Source organism: Cygnus olor, chromosome 11, assembly GCF_009769625.2.
Source record: "Cygnus olor isolate bCygOlo1 chromosome 11, bCygOlo1.pri.v2, whole genome shotgun sequence".
Taxonomy (NCBI): domain Eukaryota; kingdom Metazoa; phylum Chordata; class Aves; order Anseriformes; family Anatidae; genus Cygnus; species Cygnus olor.
In genome coordinates this window covers 2,779,294-2,799,577 of record NC_049179.1, presented here as the reverse complement: position 1 = coordinate 2,799,577, position 20,284 = coordinate 2,779,294, and the positions used below count along the sequence as shown (strand labels likewise).

The following is a 20,284-nucleotide window of genomic DNA, read 5'->3' as shown; positions in this document are numbered from 1 at the left end:
CTGATGTTCTTGTTATGTATTCAGAACTATGTTGATTTATTTCCTCTCACACTATTTACTCACAGTTTGTTTAGCTGCCAAAAAAGTAATATTAGTCATAAAAGCTGAAGAAACACTACAGAAAACAGGACATTGTGGTTTTCCAACTGCATAATTTGGACCACCACACATACCCAGACTTGTGCAAAGCACTTGACACTGATCCCCATGCTATCGTTGTCTGTAAATTGGCAAGACATGGATCTGATGGATGGACCACTCGGGTAAGGAATTGGCTGGAAGGTCGCACTCAAGGAAGTGTGGTCAATGGCTCAATGTCCAGCTGGAGATCACTAACAAGTGCTTTTCCTCAGGGTCAGTATAGGGACTGGTGCTGTTTAACGTCTTTGTCAGTGACATGGCAAATGAAACTGAATAAAATTGAATGAAATTGAAAGAAATTGAATATCAGCAAGTTTGTTGAAGATACCAAGCTGTGTGGTGCACTCAACACACTGGAGGGATAAGATGCCATCCAGAGGGACCTGGACAGGCTTGAGAGGTGGGACTGTGAGAACCTCGTGAGGTTCAACAGGGCCAGGTGCAAGGTCTGCACTGGGCCAGGGCAATCCCAAGCACAAATACAGGTACAAAATTAGAAAAATATTTTTCAGATGGTTTATACTTTTGACTGCAGAACAAGAGTTCTGTTGACTGAAGAGTCACCTAAAGAAGCCTTTTTCACTCATGTCCTATGACTGTTATAATAGTTATCTACTTGTCTTTGTCCAAAACCACAACAGAAACTTATGGTAGACAGTAAACACTTAATATTTTCTCTCTTTGAGTTATTGAAACAACTATTCTTACATTTTATTTATTTTTTTAAACTCGTGTTGTCCCCAAAATACCACAAAGTCTATTGCAGCCTAGGTTGTTCCTATCCTACAAGTACATTTTGGCCAGATCTATAACCTGCATACATTGGGTCTCAGAATCTAAGGATATACACAGTACACACATATAAGTAATCTAAAAGAAAGGTATGATATGTATTACTCAGCTGTGCAAAACTGCTAGCGATAGAAATATTGTGATTCTGTGATTCATTAACCTCCTGTTAGAAATGATTTCTCTTAAGTCCCATGGTTAAGGCATCTGTTTGTGAACATATGTTGAATGCTTCAGAGATTGAACCCCTAGGGGAAAACTCCAGGTTTAACTGATTTCAACAGGTCCTTGTTCATGCTTGCATTTCTATTCATAGGGGGAAAAAAAGGTACAAACCACAACCACCTGGTTAAATGCCAGCTTCTCAACTTAGCTGTGTTGTTGCTAGGCAAAGAAGTTCAGATGGACAACCCTAAAGTAAGGTAATTAATCAGTGAAACTTGTTTAAATGTGTATAAACAGTAACGAATACATCTTGAAGATTATCTAATTCCAACACCCCTGCTATGGGCAGGAATATCTTCCTTTAGATCAGGTTGCACAAAGCCCCATCCAACCTGTATCCCTTATGTATACATATATCCAAATTTTATTACTGTGAATATGATTATAGAATTTTAAATGAGATCCTCATTTTACTTAGTAGTCTTTTAATAGAGCTCAGTCTAGATGGCAGTGGTCAAACGAACACCTTACTGCTACCACAAGTAAGGTTAGATCATACTTTTAGAAAAAAAGCATCCATGAACGAACTATGCATTCGTTCTATGCTATATGCATATGCAAACTATGCGTTAAAGCACTTCTCCAACACTACATACAATGCTTCAAGTCAGCATGAAGCTATATTGTCAGAGAAGCACGTAGACCTCTCATTTCAACTGAATTCATTACATTGTTCTGCCAATGACGTATCTGGCATTCTCAAGTAAGCAACTATCAGGAAACATGAAGAGAAAATGCAGTCTTTAACTTTCCAACGGAATTTGGCCTAACAAAATATTGTACCGATTCTAACAGTCAAAGACAGATTCTCTGAAACTGAAAGTCATTCAACAGAATAAGCAATCAAAATGTAATGACTCAGTTAAACTCCACGTAGAAGATAAATGTGTCTTCCTCAATACCTGAGACATAATGCTCTTAAATACTTCCCTCTGCACAGAGAACTACAGTATAACAGTGACCTCTACAGGATTTCTAGGGCACTCAGTGTCTAGAGTTCCAAGGAATGTCTGTAAAATATTATTTCTCACAAATTTATTTGTCAAGAGTACAGGGACTTTAAACCTGACACTCCTGCTAGGTAGCACTCTGAAGTCAGTAACAACCTGAATTTACAGCTTGTAAACATGCAATTAGGGCAAGTTTCTTTAACAGACATCCACCAGGTTTCTATGTAGCAAAACTATGTAAAGAGACATTTTAACCATTTTACTGATTCAAAAAACATTCCAAAAAAGAATGTGTGGTGCATTGAACGTGTCAATTGTACCAAGTTTTCTCCATTTATAATGGCTGTTCTACTTTTACTGTACACATTGTTGTCCTTTTCTGTCATCATCTTTATAAACCACAATTTCTTTGTACTATTGTTCTGGTTTTGCACTTAAAGACTCAGTCTTTTCAAGGTATGTTTACTTTCCATCATGCTTAAAGGAAATAAGCTGGTCTCATAAGTGGGAATAATTTAGGACAAAGACACATATGAATAGCAAGGAAGCAGTTCCTACGTACCAACCTCAGTTTTCAGACAACTGAAAATTATGTGTGGCTGCTGGAGAGGAAAAAAAAAAGAAGAAGAAAAAATGCACAGAGTGTAAATAAGGCTTAAATTAACTTTTAAAATGCTCTTTTCTTTGCTAAAATAGTACTAGAGTTTTATATATATATATATACACACACACAAGGCCTGTTGGTGACTCAGGAGTCCAAAAGAGTTCACAGTTGCACTGTGAAAAGGTATACAATCTATTAGATATATTCTATCGGATGGAGTATCTCTCCTATCGGATGGAGTATCTCTCCTATTCTATCGGATGGAGTATCTCTCCTATTAAGAAAGGCTGAGAGAGCTGGGGATGTTAAGCCTGAAGAAGAGAAGTCTCTGGGGAGCCCTCATTGCAGCATTTTGATACTTAAAGGGGACTTATTAAAAAAAAGAAAAAAAAAAGGAGAGAGCGCGCAACTTTTGCTAAGTCAGATAATGATAGGACAAGAAGGAATGGTTTTAAACTAAAAGAGGGGAGATTTAGATTAAAAGTTAGGAAGAAGTTCTTCACTCAGTGGGTGGTGAGGCACTGGAGCAGACTGACCAGAGAAGCTGTGGATGTCCCATCCCCGGAGGTGTTAAGACCATGTTGGACAAGGCCCTAAGCAACCTGATCTAGTGGGTGTCATCCCTGCCCATGGCAGGGGGGTTGAAACTAGATGATCTTTGAGGTCCTTTCCAACCCAAGCCCTTCTATGATTCTGTTAACATGAGTTTAGTCAAACATCCAAGGTAACTTGTTTGCTCTAATCAGCATTAGCTGTATCGGTGTATTCAATTTTAGACCATGTCATTCAAAAATACGAAGTATTTATTATCTAGTAGTCTGAGCTTTAAGGAAGCATATTTCTTTCTGTAGCTCAACAATCTACATATAAATGAACATTAAACAGCAAAATGATTCGTGTGGCTTCTCATGGGAACTAACTCTAATTCTCTCATTATTTACGTTTCAGTGATTAATAACTAAAAGTCTATAGAAAAATTACCATTTGACATTCTTTCAGGAACTTAAAGTAGAACAGAAAGGTTGGAGAGCTGGTATTTAAAGAAACTTCTTAGTGTGTTAATTTCTTGATTATGATATTTATAGATGTTTCCCCACACCCCCATCTTTAACTCACCAAATGGTAATGCAAAGTAGACATCCAGTAAGATCTCATGTGAAGTTGGTGTTCTTGTGCCTTGAATCTCACTTCCATTTTTTATTATTTCAGAATGCAATGTCCACCAGGCACCTGGACCTTCCTGGAAAAATATTCTGTAAGATACCTGCATAGGATTTATAGCATTATCCACTTTTTCCCAAATCAAGTTTCCCTTAATTCAATGGGAGTCTGTAACACCAAAAATCTTAGAATCCATTCCAGACAGCATAGACAAATCCATATTAAGATGATCAGATAATTATGATACAAGAAATATAAATATTGAAAGCTACCCTTATGAACAGAGACCTTATGTTCCCCTTTGAACTGGTGTCAAACAAGTACATTCTAGCAAGGCTGAATGATCAATAACATGCTAATAACCAAACCAAAAAAGAGTGGAGCTGAAACAACTCTCCCTTATATACTTATAGCCCATAGCAGAACTGCAGAGTTGAGAAGAACAGGATACATAACTAAGAAAGTTCGTCAGTAACCTAATTATAAATAGAGACTCAGAAAGTCTGAAGAAATTAAGACTTTTACAACCTTGTTTAAAGTTTCTGCGTTAACTACTAAGCCACAACTACCACATCAGGAAGTCATAACACAACAGCTATGGTAGCAGAGCAAAACAACTGAACTTGGGGCCTCAGTGGTTCTTAGCAGCTGTGAAACAGAGAAACATCTTATTTAAAGAGGAGTTACTTGCTCTATACCTCTATACCCATCCTCTCAAGAATCAAAATATCATTTCAATGTATATACGAATTAGTTCCTACAAAGAAATGTCTATGGAGACTAAAGGGATATGCTATAGGGAAGAGATTTTCTGATTTTCTCTCCATTTACTCCATTATCCAATTTACTTCATCAATTGCATTTAAAAAAAAAATAAAGAGGGGCAGATAGAATACAAGACAAACATTTTTATTTGCAAAGAAAAGGTGAAGTGGAACTCTCAAATGATAGGCTAAATCAATCGTCCTAAATTCAGAGGTTTTTATTTTTTTTTTTTATATAGACCCCATGAACTATGTGGATGAAAACAGATGGGTGTGAGAATTGTTGAGAATTAGAATAAGGCATCTCTTCTAACTTTTTCACACTTCAGACTGTTTCACAGTTCTTGCAAATTCCTTCAATATTTCCAGTCCTGAAAATCCTTTTTCTTGATTTTCTAGCCTGAGATCAAGCACACTTACCCTGGTGGCTAACTGCGACTATGTTGGATATTTAATAACTCTTGGGATCTACCCGTTTTCTCCACTCATCCTTCTGTGTTCTCATTGTACTATTTCTTTCCTCATTGCCACAGAGCAAATTTGTGTTTTCCTCTTTGACACAGCAGCCAATTCCCTTGAGACAGAATAACAGGTTTTTTTTTTTTTTTTTTTCTCCCCTCCCACATTACAATAGAGATTTACCCAAGGTCACACTATGAAGAGCCAAGGCCAAGAACCACAATTTGAAATTCCCTGGCTCAAAACCCATAAACTGAACCATCTCTGCCTCTCTAATAATTAGAGTACAAATGAACTCTAACCTACTTCCTGAATTATACCTGACTCAGTGTGTGAGCCAGTTCTCCAGGGTATACATGGCTAATTGACGTCAGTTGTCACTGAGTCACATGTGCACTATGTCTCAGTATTACACACTGAAGCAACTGAGATTATAAATTTACATCAATTATAAGTGTCATTACACTAGTCTGGGAGACTAAAAATGAAAAATGCATTAAGTTTTACTCATTTGCTTTATATTTCCACAGAAGGTCAACTTACATCTGTTGCATGCTCCACAGCTGCAAGGGGAATCCATAAAATTCCTAAAATGCTATCCCAGAGCAAACCTTTCTTCCACAGCTCTATAGTGAAGCCCTTTTCATCAGCACTGATTTCACTAAAAACAATGAATACACAAATCATTAAACTGAAAATGCAGGCTCTTCTACTCCATCATAACACTGAGTTAGTGATTTACAGTACATACAGAGGGGTTTTATTTTCAGTATACTCATAAAATGCAAAATAGAGTCATGATATAGACATTAGACTGGACATTGTTCAAAACTGCTTTTTACAAACTGATGAGGACAATTCTGCTGGAAATATGTGGCACAATTGCCAGTCATCAGTAGCCTTATTCTGCTACGTGATTTGGAACTACTGGATATAACCCAAAAATAATACAGGACCAGGAAGTGCATTTAGCTCAGGTTCTTCTGAGCAGCTTCTGCATACGAGTTTTCCAGTAGCCTCCATAGGACACTAGTCTCCTCAAGACAGCCCTAAAGAATCTGCATTCTCAAGATCCACCAAAACTAACATACGTACAGGAATAAAATAAAATAGTTGATCTTTGGTAGGTGAATTCTTCAGTGAAAGTAGGATTCACAATCATTTTTAACATAAAACTCATAGGAATATTTTTAATGAAATTAAGGGTTGACAATGTTGACCATGATGTTGCACACACTGTCAATCCATATGGACCATCAGCTTCAGCTAAGAGTAATTTACAATGGTATGGGAAAAAATTACGTCTTCCCTCATAACAGCAAACAAAGCCAAAAACAACCCAAAGAGAAGGAACAGAAACAATCTCCTACAGGGAAGAAAGTCGGTTCCTAATATCCTGTTTTCATGGTAAAGAAGACAAGGATAAAAGATGTTTGGAGCTTATTCCCATCATCAGAATTGAGAAGTTGCACTGTAGAACAGCACAGTGTGCAACAAATACAGTGGGAAAACTGCTCTATACTATACTATACGCCTGTACTATAACAGGCAGAAATGGAGAGTCCTTAAAAAATAGACAACAGCATGACTTTATAGTACAAAATCTGTATAAGTGTATTTTTATAGTACCTTTTAAACATCTGTCAGGTTATAAGTTTAAGCAGTGGATAGAGCTACACCAGGCATGTAAATTATTTCCTCCAACTTCTAATTAGATTTAGTTATTTCAGTGCATGCTGGAAAATTGGTTTATGGTTATATTAGTAATAAACTGCGAACTTAAAAATAATCCTAATAAAGTGCTCATTCTCATTGATGTCATGGAACACTCATTTATGTACATTATGAATAAAAGCAAAGCAAATATAAAAGAAAAAAAATGATGTTTTAACACATTTTTCAGGAAAATTTAAAGGACATGTTACACTTCCATTTTAAATTATTTTTAATTGCCTCCTTCACCAAAGGTGATGGATAGGGTAATTGCTGAAATTTACCTTTTGATCTTCCTGATATGCTATTACCTTGCCACTCAATACTCTCCCAGTGTTTTATAAAACTTTTATATCCAGATTAATAAAGTGCCAAAAAATCATCTTGACACAACGTTAGTGTATGTTAGAAAATGACAATCATTTTCAACAAGCTATAGTTGCAGTATAACTTTATAAAGGCTAGATATTCATATTGATATTAATTTTTCTCATTATTTGCAAAGACAGATAAACTACTCCAGTTTGGACAATTTAAGATGTAGCTCTGAACAGTCTGCTAGAAAAACCTGATGACTGTGAAGCAGAGGAGGAATTAGCCCCAGATTAAGATTAGTTTTACATGGTTGGAAGCCAGCCTTTTTGAATACCTCTTTGATATTCCATTACTCTAGCCATAAAATGTCATGCAAAGAAGGTGTAAATATTGGCTTAATGTAAGTAAAAACTGGTCCATCTTAGTCTTCAATTAAAGCAAGCTGATATTCTGTAACAGTTCTCAGTTGCACAACAGAAAGAAATCAGTTGCATGACATCAGGAAAAACTCCAAATTTAATAACTTCAGGATAAAATTCCGATGAAACTAAGGACATCAAGTGAGACTAAAAGCACTATGAAATAACATTGATTTACATGAAATATCTGTGAAGTAGAAGAAAAAAAAAGGATGGAGATTTTAGCAATGCCACCCTTAATACAGAATAAAATTAAAATTTATTGGCTTATTCCAAATAATGTTACATGTAGAGCCTGTCAAAAGATACTTATAGTTTGTAAGAATCAGTAAATAGAGTAAAAATGTTCAAAATATTCTTTGACAAAACACAAAAACATTTGGATAAAATATGTGAGAACAACTTTAAAGAAAAAAGCCAAATAGTGTTTAAATTTGTAAAAATATTTCAACCAACTCTACCCTATCAGTTTCCACAAAGAACATGTGGTGACAAAGATTTATGCAGGGAGAAAGGAGGAAATCAAAAGTATGGGAGAATGGACAGAAAAATAGTAGAGGTTGCATATTTATTGTTCTTAAATACTGAGATAGTGGGGTAGCCTCATTAACTGCTTTGAAATTTTCAGTTAAAAGTAGGTTTCATCAGAATGTCAGTCAGCGTGTATGTGCTTGGACCTTCTTGGGCAGTGAGGTTCTAGAGGCTATATAAGGTTTTGGAGAAAAGAGAACAAAAAAGAATAACAAGATGGAGACAAGTTAAGAAGACGAATATATGCAGACAGAAATGAAAAATGATACAGGTCAGTAAAGAAACTACCTAGATATGCTGTTAAATAGATTAAATGGAAAGAACATATGAATCACAGAAGGAAATCTGAGAAAAATAGAAATCAAGTTACATAAGAATCAATTTGAGATGTCTTTCCTCTTATTCCTGTATTCCTAAAATATCACACAGAATTAAAGAACCTAGAGACAAATATTTTCTTTCCCTTGTTGGCTGCTGGCCTTGATCTGTGATGTGGCTGAATAACTTTGTTCTGTTCCTTAGAACTTGCCTGGCACCTTCTCTGAGCTGGGTAATTTTTCCTTTGCTTTTGCTGATTGTATGTTGTCTCAGATATTATCAACTGTTCTAAACTATCCTATCCAAATACAGCAAAGATGCAACGCAAATTGATATGAATCTGCTGTTACTTACAACATGAAGTCCTGTTCCCAGGAAGGTTCGCTTCCTCTTCTGTCTATTGTAGTGCTTTTCAAATTATGGACTTTCAAAACGACATAGGTATTCAATGCATCTGGAAAAGTAGTAACAAGAACATTTAGTTACAGTCCTATTTATTTATTTTTCTTCTAGAAGACATTCAACTCCAAGGTTATAGAGGTTTAACTCTTACCCCATTGAACACATTCAAAGATGCCTCTCAAATATGTGGATTTGAACAAGGAAATCCGTATTAATTATGAGATTAACAGGAAAATCCCAGTACATTACAGGTAGGAGAGAACATAATCCTACACGTGAACAAGTATTTTAGGGGATCAGCTTCCAGATATGGCTTCTCTGATTATTTATCCATTTCTTTGTTAGATTTTACATGAAACCAGCATGCATACCCTCTCTGCAAATTTTCTTTGGCTTTCAAGTGATATGATAATGGGAATAGCTATTTAACTTTTGTGCAATTAATGTGAGACCACAAACTTGTAGCAATGCAATTCCATCACATTTTTGTGTGTGAATCTAGTTTTGTCTGTAGTTGCAACTACAAACTGGTCTTCAAGTGCTGTCCCCAACTGAACTCACTCTTGTAAATATTATTGCAAATGCAGTGAATTAATAATCTTAAAATAGAACCTAAACAGCAGAAAAAAATAAAACTGAAAAATTTTCAAACTGCTTGAAAATATCACTGAAAAAAGCACGAGAACTACTCTACATTTTAGGGCCCATTTTAGTTTAACCCCAATAGGCAGCTAGGCACAACACAGCTGCACTCATCCCCCACAGTGTGATGTGGACGAAGAACAGAAAGGTAAGTGAGAAAACTCATTGACTTGAGATAAAGACAGCTATGGGTCAAGCAGAAGCTTTGCAAACAAGCAAAGCAAAACAAGGAATTTGTTCACTACTTTCTATCTGTAGGCTGATGTTCAGTCACTTCTAGGTAAGCAAGACTCATGGATAACAGTTTCTTGGGAAGACAAATGCTATAACTGAATGTCCAGCCCCTTCCTCCTTCTTTACCCCAGCTTTTATTGCTGAGCTGGATATATGTTATAGAACATCACTTTGGTCAGTTTGGGTCAGCTGTGTTGGTTGTGTCCCTCTCCAGTTCTTGTGCACCTCCAGCCTGCTTGCTGTCAGGGCAGCAGGAGAAGCAGAAAAGTCCAAGTCTGTGTAAGCACTGTTCTGCAATGACGAAAATATAGCTGTGTTATCACCACTATTCCCATCAAAAATCCAAGACAGAATCAGACAAGCCTCTGCAAAGAAAATTAACTGTATCCCAGCCAAAATCATGACAGGGCCTTACACAGGGATCTAGTGCAGAAAAGGGCGTATTATGTTGTCTTGATACAGCCATCCAGAAAAGCTTTTCAGCCTGTATTAACACCCAGCATTCTACATAAGGATCAACACTGGCATATAATTATTTTTTTATTATTATGTTTTTTAGAACTATTGTCAAAGATGTGCCCAAGAAACAAGCCATGTTTGAGCTGTCTATATTAACACAGATTAATCAACCACTCTAAGTAGAGGGGAAGCTGTTTGTCTACAACAGCCTCTTGAATATGCTGTATCAAATTACACAGCAACTACCAAAAAGCATGAAAGAGAAGTTACCTCTGTACATCCTCTATGTACATCTTATCAACCAGGAAAGATGATAATGTTTGACAAAAGGACTAAAAGATGTTATGTAACAAGAACTTTTTTTTTTTAAATAAAAACAGTGACCAATGTTATTTTCTATAAGACACCAATCACCTCAAATACATCTTTGTTCTTACTTTGAACAAAATATTGACTAAGTCGATATAGATTTAGAAGTCTGTTGGCTTATTTTTGAAAAATGGTGTTAATGTGTGATTCACAGTGTCCTAGTAATCTTCCTGTTTACTTGAGACAAAAAGGTGAAATTTTGTGTTTTATAGTTAGAAAAAAAAAAGTCATTTCTGATTTGGAGACTAGCAGCTTAAGTTGTGAGAAATTTTCAAAACAGATTTCCATTACAATCACTTGTCTGAAAAATAGCAACCTAAAGGGTTTAATTCCAACCATTTGGAGCACCTGCATCTATTTCTAAATGTAAATCACAACAACCTCACCCAAAGTTAAAACTCACTACTTTAAAGGAAAACAAATGATAAGATAGAACAATTAATTAAATTACTACTGAAAACAGTAGTAAATCCTGATTACTTTCCATCTTTCCCCAGGTCCATTTCTAGAATAAGAACTAAAGAATTTTCAGTCTGTCTGCATTATCTTTGTTTTCTCTTGCCTGGAACTTTGTAATATGCCTTTTAAAACTACTGTTTCACCAGGAGTTCCTTGGCCTTTTTAGCTTTTCCCTGTATTTAGATGTTACCCTCCAGCACTTTACTATTAATTAACCTTCTTCTTCAGATTTTTTGAGTTATATCAAGTAACAAAATGTAAAAGCTATCTTCCAGGCAAGCAGCAGGCAAGGTAACCTCCTGAAAGAGTAACTGTCAAAAGTGAATGTTACTCAGCTACTCTGGTAGTGGAAAGGAGATGTAGATTTTGTAAAAGAAAAAAAAAAGTTTTGTTTCCACAAAGCCATTACTGAAACTCCCAAATTTTTGGCTGTCAAAAATGGGGCCGTCTGGTGCAATGCTGTGCAGGAAAAGGAAGAGCAGGTTGTGCCTTTGCTCATATTTTTAGCTTTCAATGCAAAACAGAGCACAGCAGCTTTATGGCAGTTTACACAGAGGAACAAATCAGGATAATCTTAGAGTTTTGAGAAACATAGGGCTATGTCAACACCATACTCAGTCAGCATCTGCATAAATTTCTACACCCCAAAAAAGACCAATTATCAGAGAATACACCATTCACACTATTTAACATGTCTTCTACAGAATAAGGTAATTTAAAAGTTACTTAACTTGTATCAAATAATTCAGTCTGACAATCATCTTTTGTAAATTGTCACCTCTGAGCACAAATAAAATAAAAGATTTGCTGAACACCACAGAACAGTTTGATTGTGTGAGGATATTAATGAGATTTCTTCCGTCTGTACTTGATACACATACTTCAGAGCATACTGTGAAGAACAGCTACTTCAGAGTTGAAAAATCAGGTTCTCAGAAAGCAGCTTAACCTGTGCTACTTCAGGTTATCTTTCTTTAATCCAGTTAACTTTGAACAACTTGCAGGTGTCACTTAAACATATTAACCAGACAACTACTGGCAAATTGTTGCACTGATTAGGTTCTAGTTCTCAGGAGAAGCTGGTATAATGATTTACGAAGATCTTGAAGAATCTAAAAAAATCTAGTTTACCTATATGTGAGAAATCTCTGGCTAAGTTTGGAGATATATATATATATATATATATATCCAAATATATATATATATATATATATATATATATATATATATATATATATTTTTCCTATTCCTTGCCTAAATCTTGGTCCTAGAGGCAGATTTATAGCATCCTGTGCAGCTTGATTTTGCTCATGTTTATTGACTAGGGCCTATACTTGACCTACATAACTGCTCATCAGTTAGGTAGGTCCTCCCACCTGCTTTTTCCTGGCTGGGAAAATTCAGATACTTCTCCACCTGGTGAAGCTAAAACACTGCACTCTTTGTAATAAAAGTTTCTCTTGACCCATGACATATTTAGGTCAAGTTATGTAAAATTGCTTTTTATTGGAAATATTTTTAACACTTGTTTGAGAGACAATAACAATTAGCAACTGAAAATAACAGACTAAGAGTCTAATCTTTTTTGTTAATTTGATCTTTAGAACACTTCCTCATTTGTTTGGTGAGGAACTCTTGATGACATGTACATTAGTCATCCCAGGTTTAAATGATTTGTTATGATACACACATGCATTTTCAAGGAAAATAAAGTAAAGCAGAAATTAAAACGGAAATCAGACTTACCAGCTGCTTTATCCAGCCTTCCTTTTTTCACTATAAAAAAAGGAAATAATTGTATTCACATCATACATTGACAACGTTTACCAAAAATTTTTTAAAAATCTAAGGGAGTTCAGTGGTTTAAAAAAATGAAAGCAAAAATGAAAGCATCACTCTTACAAATGTAAAGACCATTGTGATAATATCATTTCTTAGAATAAATTGGGAAAAAATGTAGAAAGTTTTCACAGCTTACAGAAACTTAGTAAAAACCTGGATACAGTACAAAGGACAGAACAGAAACAAGGTTACTAGGGAGGATCACATATTAGCCATCACTTCATAATGCTAGTTCAAAATTCTTCTCAACAACAGAAGTCACAGAAGGCTCAGACTTCACATAATCTAATGTCTAGCATCCTATAGTTTCTTTCTTTTTTTTTTTTTAAATATATATATATTGTATTTACTCTACCTATTAGAAAAGACACGCTGTAGTAAACACCTTACCAAGTTAACATTTCAAATCCTGACTATTTACAGGTTTTAAATTCCACTCTGTGGTGTGACTTCCATTGTGGAAGAATACCCTGAAGCCAATAGGACTGTGATTCGTATAGATTTTCCTAAGTATGATAATCTGGTCATTATCTTAGATGGCATATGACTATTAAACATCATTAAATTTAAACTTCTAAACAAGATAATCTTTAATTTTTCCTGGAATATCACTGCGTATAAGACAGTTCAGTTCAATATGAATGAAACAATACAGCCCAACAAAAATTAAACCTGCTTTAAGAGAATATTTATGCAAATTATGTATTTCACTGCTATGCTTATAACCTAGCAAATGGCAATAAATAAGAAAAACAACAAAACTTCAAGTCCATAGCTTTACATGGCAAAGGTTCCTATAGCTTATCATTGTTTTCTGACTCCCTCCCCTCTTGCCTATCGTCTACCCTCCTTTTCTTTATTCTTGCTTTCACTTGTCCCTAAACATTCCTCAGTATTCTGTGGAGTTGCATTACATTAGGAGAATGTCTACCTGACAACTTGAGTAATTCCACTGTGTTTTACATTCTGAGAAAGCTTTAGTTTTCAAGGCAAATAGGGAGACACCATCAAACTGTTGCTGAACCACAGGCAGACTGTGGCTCCAAATACTGCCACAGCTCAACTGCACTGCAAGAGTGCAGAATTTATACACTGTTCTTGCTAGACTTCCACTGAAGGAAGCACTACAAGAAATACTCCCACCCACTTAAATCACCAATACACATTTGCTGTCTACGAAGGTGCTTCTAATAGTCACCTACTAAATGTCACATTATTGAAGGAGCCTGTATAAGAAAAACCTACCTTTTATAGAGAGAAGTTCCATTCCAGTAGAAAGATTATGTTAAAGGAAAAATTATTTATTTTGTTTCTTTCTTTACAAAAGGAAAAGAGAAAGTTTGGCTTGGTGGAGATTAAATCACACTCTACCTCTTGTTTCTTCACTGCAGGCATGTGTTTCACTTTTCCTACATGCTCCTCCCATGTTTTACATGGAGGAAAGCCAGCCAATTAAAGGACCAATTACAAAGAAAGACCAATGACAAATTCTTTCTGCTTCAATAAACACCCAGAGATGGAAAAAGAAAGGAGAAATATTACAATTGTTTCCTCACCCTCATTTCCTCAACTTCTATCTGCTGTATGCAGCTGTCTCTAGTCTAAATAACATTCCCGAATGCCTTCTTCATCTGGCAATAACAACCACTGCAGCTGTTTTATTAGCAACATACTTTGTTATTTCTTAAACTTTCATTTTAATATTTTCAAAACACTGGAAGTGGAATACAAAAGTTTTGATCTTTTACACATGGGTTCCCACAGTCAGAACTTTTATTTTACTGTATTAGCTATAGCTAAGCATAAGTAGGCTTAACTTTCTAAAATAAATACCAATATTACAGACCAAAACCAGCTGCATTTTAATATACTACATGAACTTCTAACTTTATTGCTCAACTTTATTTTTCACATGGTCCTGCACCTGGGGCACAACAACCCCAAGCAGCACTACAGGCTGGGAGATGAGTAGTTAGAAAGCTGCCTGGCAGAGAATGACCTGGGAGTATTGGTTGATAGTCGACTGAATATGAGCCAGCAGTGTGCTTAGGTGGCCAAGAAGGCCAACAGCATCCTGGCTTGCATAAGAAACAGTGTGGCCAGCAGGTCTAGGGAACTGATTGTCTCGCTGTACTTGGCTCTGGTGAGGCCGCACCTTGAGTACTCAAGTGTTCAGTTTTGGGCTCCTTGCTACAAGAAGGACATCGAGGTGCTCGAGCGAGTCCAGAGAAGGGCAACGAAGCTGGTGAGGGGTCTGGAGAACAAGTCTTACGAGGAGCGGCTGGGGGAGCTGGGATTGTTCAGCCTGGAGAAGAGGAGGCTCAGGGGAGACCTTATCGCTCTCTGCAGGTACCTTAAAGGAGGCTGTAGCAAGGTGGGAGTTGGTCTATTCTCCCACATGCCTGGTGACAGGACGAGGGGGAATGGGCTCAAGTTGCGCCAGGGGAGGTTTAGGTTGGATGTTAGGAAGAACTTCTTTACTGAAAGGGTTGTTAGGCATTGGAATGGGCTGCCCAGGGAAGTGGTTGAGTCACCATCCCTGGAGGTCTTTAAAAGACATTTAGATGTAGAGCTTAGTGATATGGTTTAGTGGAGGACTTGTTAGTGTTAGGTCAGAGGTTGGACTAGATGATCTTGGAGGTCTCTTCCAAGCTAGATGATTCTGTGATACTCTTGCAATGTTAAAATATTTTACAACAATACTCAAAACACTGAAATCACCAAGAACTGTGACATTTATGACTACTTGTTCAGATTAGCTGGGTTATGTTTTTTTTTTTTGTGTGTGTGTGTATAATATCTATTTCCCACAGACAAGCAACATCTTAAAGTTTTCAGTCTCCATCATATTAAAAGGTAGCTTTTGATCTTAGGTCTTAAATTCAGAGAGGAGGAGTGTCCTCAGAACAGAGAAGGGGGGCATAGACCTTTTGAGTTCAGTTTCTGCTGAGATGCTGTCTGCATTTCAATTAAAGGTGAGGACAGTTCAAAGAGGTTAATGCTGAGAATGTTTAATATGGAAGAGAGAAAAAAGCAGGTTGGGGCGGGGGGGAGGGGAAGGTAGAATTTATCAGTATTTATAAATATCTGATGGGAGGTGTAAACCAGACTGACTCTTCTCTTTATTGCCTAATAACAGGACAAGAGACTGTAGCCACAAATTGGAATTTGATATATCATATAAACATTAAAAAAATAATAAAAATCATGAGAGCAGTTTAACACTGAAATATAGGCTGGCCAGAAAGAATGTAGAGTTTCCACCTTTAGAGATACTCAAAACCTGTGTACAATCCCTGATCCTGTTGGAGCAGGAATGTTAGAGTAAGCTATTTCAAGAGCTGTCTTCCAACCTCAACAATTCTCTGATACAGTGGCCTAAACTGTGTTTAGTATGAAAAAATTCAGTGCAGAATTTTATGGAATCTGTGATCACACCGCAGCATGTGCATAGTCTTTTTGGGAGTACGGGGGTGTGTACCACGGAAGTGTCAAGTATTTGTTTTAGGATCATGCAACTATGTGATAATGTAAAGTTAATTACTTTTCAATTTTGCATTTGAGAATAATATGCTTGCACTTCTCTTCTGAATTCTGTTTATTCTGAAGAAGTTTCCCAGAGCTAGATTCCCACCTTATGCAAACAATGGAGTTTCACTGAACTTAACAGAGCTAGTCTAGTGTTAACTGGCTGAAAATCTAATCCTGAGCTTGCATTTGGGTCAAAATTTAGAAATGTTTACTCAGAACAGAGGTGTGATCACTGTTCCCAAGGTTCAGTGCAGAGTCTACAATAAGTCTTCACACAAGTCAAAGTCATACAATGTCATCTTTGTATCCTTCTGAATCTGTGCAAACTCGCCTCCTCTTCCCTTCACTCACTTTCTTAGCTATCACAGCCATTGGTGTGGCATACTGTGACTCTCCTGTTCTCAGATGTGGTCTCTGTAGCACCTTCAAACATACATTTCCAAGGAGAATTGTTTTTGGTTTTTGCACAACTGCATTTGGCATTTGACAGTCACCCACTCATTCTGATATTATGACTGAAGTGATCATACAGTTTTCTTATAGCAGTGCTAGTCATTTTTATTCCTGTTTGAAGACTAAGATGATGCTTACAAAAATAAGAAAATTATGGTTTGCATATTCATTTTTTAAATATGTTCTCCCAAATTTTTCCTTCTACAGAGCACAAATATAGGCATATAATTTCAAGCACACAAAAAACACAAAGGACCATTGCAAACTAGTCTACATTTCCAGCGGGGAAATGATCACTGTGGATTGAGAACAGCACATGTGCAAGTGCTTTCTCACTTGGAAAAATCATTATAATTAACAACAACAAAAAAGCACTGGGCTGGAACAAGCTGTTAGGACAGTGGCTAAAGAGATAAGAATAGAAGCTGCAGTACAAGAAGCATGTTTCACTAGCTAGTATTCTCAGTAACTCCAAGTAAATACCTTATTAGCCATGCCTTCCCCAATGTTTTCCTCCTCCATTTTATCATTTCTTATTTAATGCCTGACATTTTACTTCAGTACTGTAAGTTGACTTTAGTTAAAATGTCCCAATATTGCAGATCCATATGAAGAATCAAGAATTCAGGAAGACATTGAAAGAATGAACAGAATTAGTTGTCTTGTATTTCTAGCTGAAATGTATAAAAACTGTCTATATTTCCACCCCATTTCAATAGAAGAGAATAATAAGGTACAGTGTTAAAGATATGTCACTTGATACTTTACATTGTTGAGTGATCTGCTTCTGAAAGATGTATGTAAATCTGTTTTGTTTTTAAAGGTGTTATATTTCCTTGTTTGTGATTACATAACATTAGCAAACTGAAACCTTGCAGCATCAAAAGCGAAGAGATTTCAGTCTGATGATTTACCTACTTGGCATCAAAATTACACATTGTTCTTCACAGGAAGTTCTTCCTCTACAGGATACTTGTAATGCAACAAATATGGTCATGAACACATTGTTTCTAATATAATATGTTGCAGAGAGAAAAAGGAACAAAACACATTTGAATACAGATTGCAAAAACATAAAAAATAACCTCTCAATTCTCATAGAAGAATGAAAACAGACTATTATGACTAAAAATTCTTAGTTATAAGAAAGAATATTAAAAAATAAAGAGTGCAAAGAAGAATTTTTAGCCAAATTTCAGTTATTACTAGAAGTATGGAGTGTAGAAGTTTCCTTGCATAATTTACATTTCTATCTGAATATTATGGAGCAACCTTTTATTCTGACCTGTGTATATATTTATAAAGAACTTGGGTCTTTGGAACTCCAGCATTTAATCTTTCTTTCTACTGAAATTCCCCCCTTGAGAAGAGAGGGAATCTGCTTCTTTACAAATTAACGTGATGACTGAATTTTTTGGCTTATTAACTTTGATCAGTATCTCCTTAGTATCTCACTAGCATATGAAGCAATACACCAATCACCTCAAAAGATGAGGAGATAAACTGGGTTTTGGCCTTTCCTTTGAAATCAAACATTGACTTAAAATAAAAGCTAGCATGAGGAGTTTTTTGTCTGTTATGGGAAAATTACACATTCTTCAGATCGAATTCGAAGACAGATATACCATCTTTATCGTGAACATAAAACTAAGCTGAAAACAATGAGGAATTCAACCAAGAGTAAGAAAAATCAGGTTTTCCAGAGTTCTTTTCTACCTTTCAGAAATAGATTCTACATTCCCAGATAATCACTAATAATTTTCAGGAGATGCCATAAGTGATAAAATGTAGAAATAATGAACTCTAACAAAATATGCTATCAAGAGATGTATCAAAACAACAGGATAAGCAGAAAACCAGTCAGCTGATTTCTGAGCCTGAGAAACTATGAAGCAATATTGAAGATAAGAACTACAAATTAGACCAGCTTGTTCCCTGACTCCTGAAGGTAGGCACAAATATGGCTAGGGATAACTGGTGATGTGTTCTGGGCTTCACAAGAGTCATCTTGATAGTGATGCATTCTATTTACCCTTTTCTGAATGGAAACAAAGAAATGGTTCTCCTTACAAACATTTCATGTTGTTAACCAAGTATATGGATACAAATTTTATTGAAATATCTGTCCACTAAAGTTTTGGAGATTAATAACAAGAAGTCAAAGCACAGTAATAAAAAAGTCCTGAAGTTTTAATACATATGTAAAAAGATGTCTTAGATTTGTATTCAATCTGTCATATGCTTTGTAGTTACAGGAGCTAGTAGGTTACTAGGCTAGAAGTAATTTTATCTGGCAGTTTTTTCCTCCCATTCTATTGCTGCAAAGTGGTATTTCAAGTAGAAATAAGGTAGGTGCCCATAGATTTCTAAGTTTCTGAATAACTGAACACCTAAAGTTAATGATAAAACTTTGTTGTTTTTACTGTAGGAGAAAGCTTTAGAAGAAATGGATGAGTACGCCCAGATAAAACATACAGATTTATGTACAAATTTTGCTTGTTAATCTACATCTTTCCTTCCTTAACTACCATTCCATGAAGATTGAAAACTATCAATCAGCTAGTTATGAAACTACATCTGGAATTAACATCTGTACTGTGCTTCGGGATCTTCTCATGAAGAACACTATTAAAACAGAAACATTTTATTTTACATAAACAAACACTGAATGCATACAAATCAAGCCTCGCACCACTATACTGAGAAAAGGATCACGTACTTCTGATTACATTCCCTAAGTTTAGGTACTATTCTGACCTATGACCTCTGCCTCATCATTTGGGCAACTGAGGTCATACGCCCCAGAAGGCCTTTGTATAGATGGATCAGAAAAGGCTATGTTAACACAAAGAAGTATAAACCTCAAAACAAACAAAAGCCCAGCTTATTTAGTATTCAGCATCTATTTTTAAGTTAACCATGATTATCTAAAATTTTTATTTTGTTGTTAGTAGCTCTGCTCCTTAGTGTGATTTGTATAGAATTGGTTGCTCCTAATTCAAATTCAACTGTGCTCATTATAATTAAGGAGGAATAAGGGTTTTCAAATAAGCTTTGCTCACCAGCAGCCCAAACTCTTATGCTCAGTCAGCAATTGTTAAAAATGCAGGTCTGCTCCCTAGGAAAGGAAATGTTTTCCAGTCTCTTGCATCTCTGTTCCACACATTCACATGCACACACACTTGCTACCTTCATGACTACTTTTATTTTAGAGACACCTAGTGGAAATTCTCATTTGTTCTGGAGGACAGCAATGCCTTCTCATTCCCAAGTGATTTTCAGTTGTATTCAGACTTATTTACCTCTTTAAACACAGTAAATATTTGTCTTGTCACACATACACAAACAGACTAAACTAAAATACAGCGCAGTATTTCATACTAATGTGAAAAGTTTGGGATGGAAAAAAAATGTCATTTTTTTCTTAAATACACACCCAAAGAAAGGAGTAAATATATCTAGTTTTTAATTTTGTTTTAATTACTATAAAAACAGTACTTTGTT

At 35.9% G+C, this 20,284-nt stretch overlaps 1 protein-coding gene across 4 annotated transcripts in view; it reads right to left on the bottom strand.

Moving 5' to 3' along the window:
- The window catches only part of UNC13C (unc-13 homolog C), a 222,125-nt gene extending 207,888 nt beyond the window's left edge, over window positions 1-14,237 (bottom strand). For 2 of the 4 annotated variants that reach the window (XM_040569745.1, XM_040569746.1), the window contains exons 1-5: window positions 14,168-14,237; window positions 12,701-12,730; window positions 8,744-8,843; window positions 5,637-5,754; window positions 3,826-3,949 (exon numbers count right to left, since the gene is read on the bottom strand). In XM_040569745.1, the coding sequence (XP_040425679.1) occupies window positions 3,826-3,949; window positions 5,637-5,754; window positions 8,744-8,843; window positions 12,701-12,730; window positions 14,168-14,222 (427 nt within the window). In that variant the 5' untranslated portion in view covers window positions 14,223-14,237. Of the gene's footprint in view, window positions 1-3,825; window positions 3,950-5,636; window positions 5,755-8,743; window positions 8,844-12,700; window positions 12,731-13,710; window positions 13,823-14,041 lie in introns of those variants that run through there. The other 2 variants (XM_040569747.1, XM_040569748.1) reach the window with 2 other exon arrangements.
- Window positions 14,238-20,284: the final 6,047 nt, after the last annotated feature.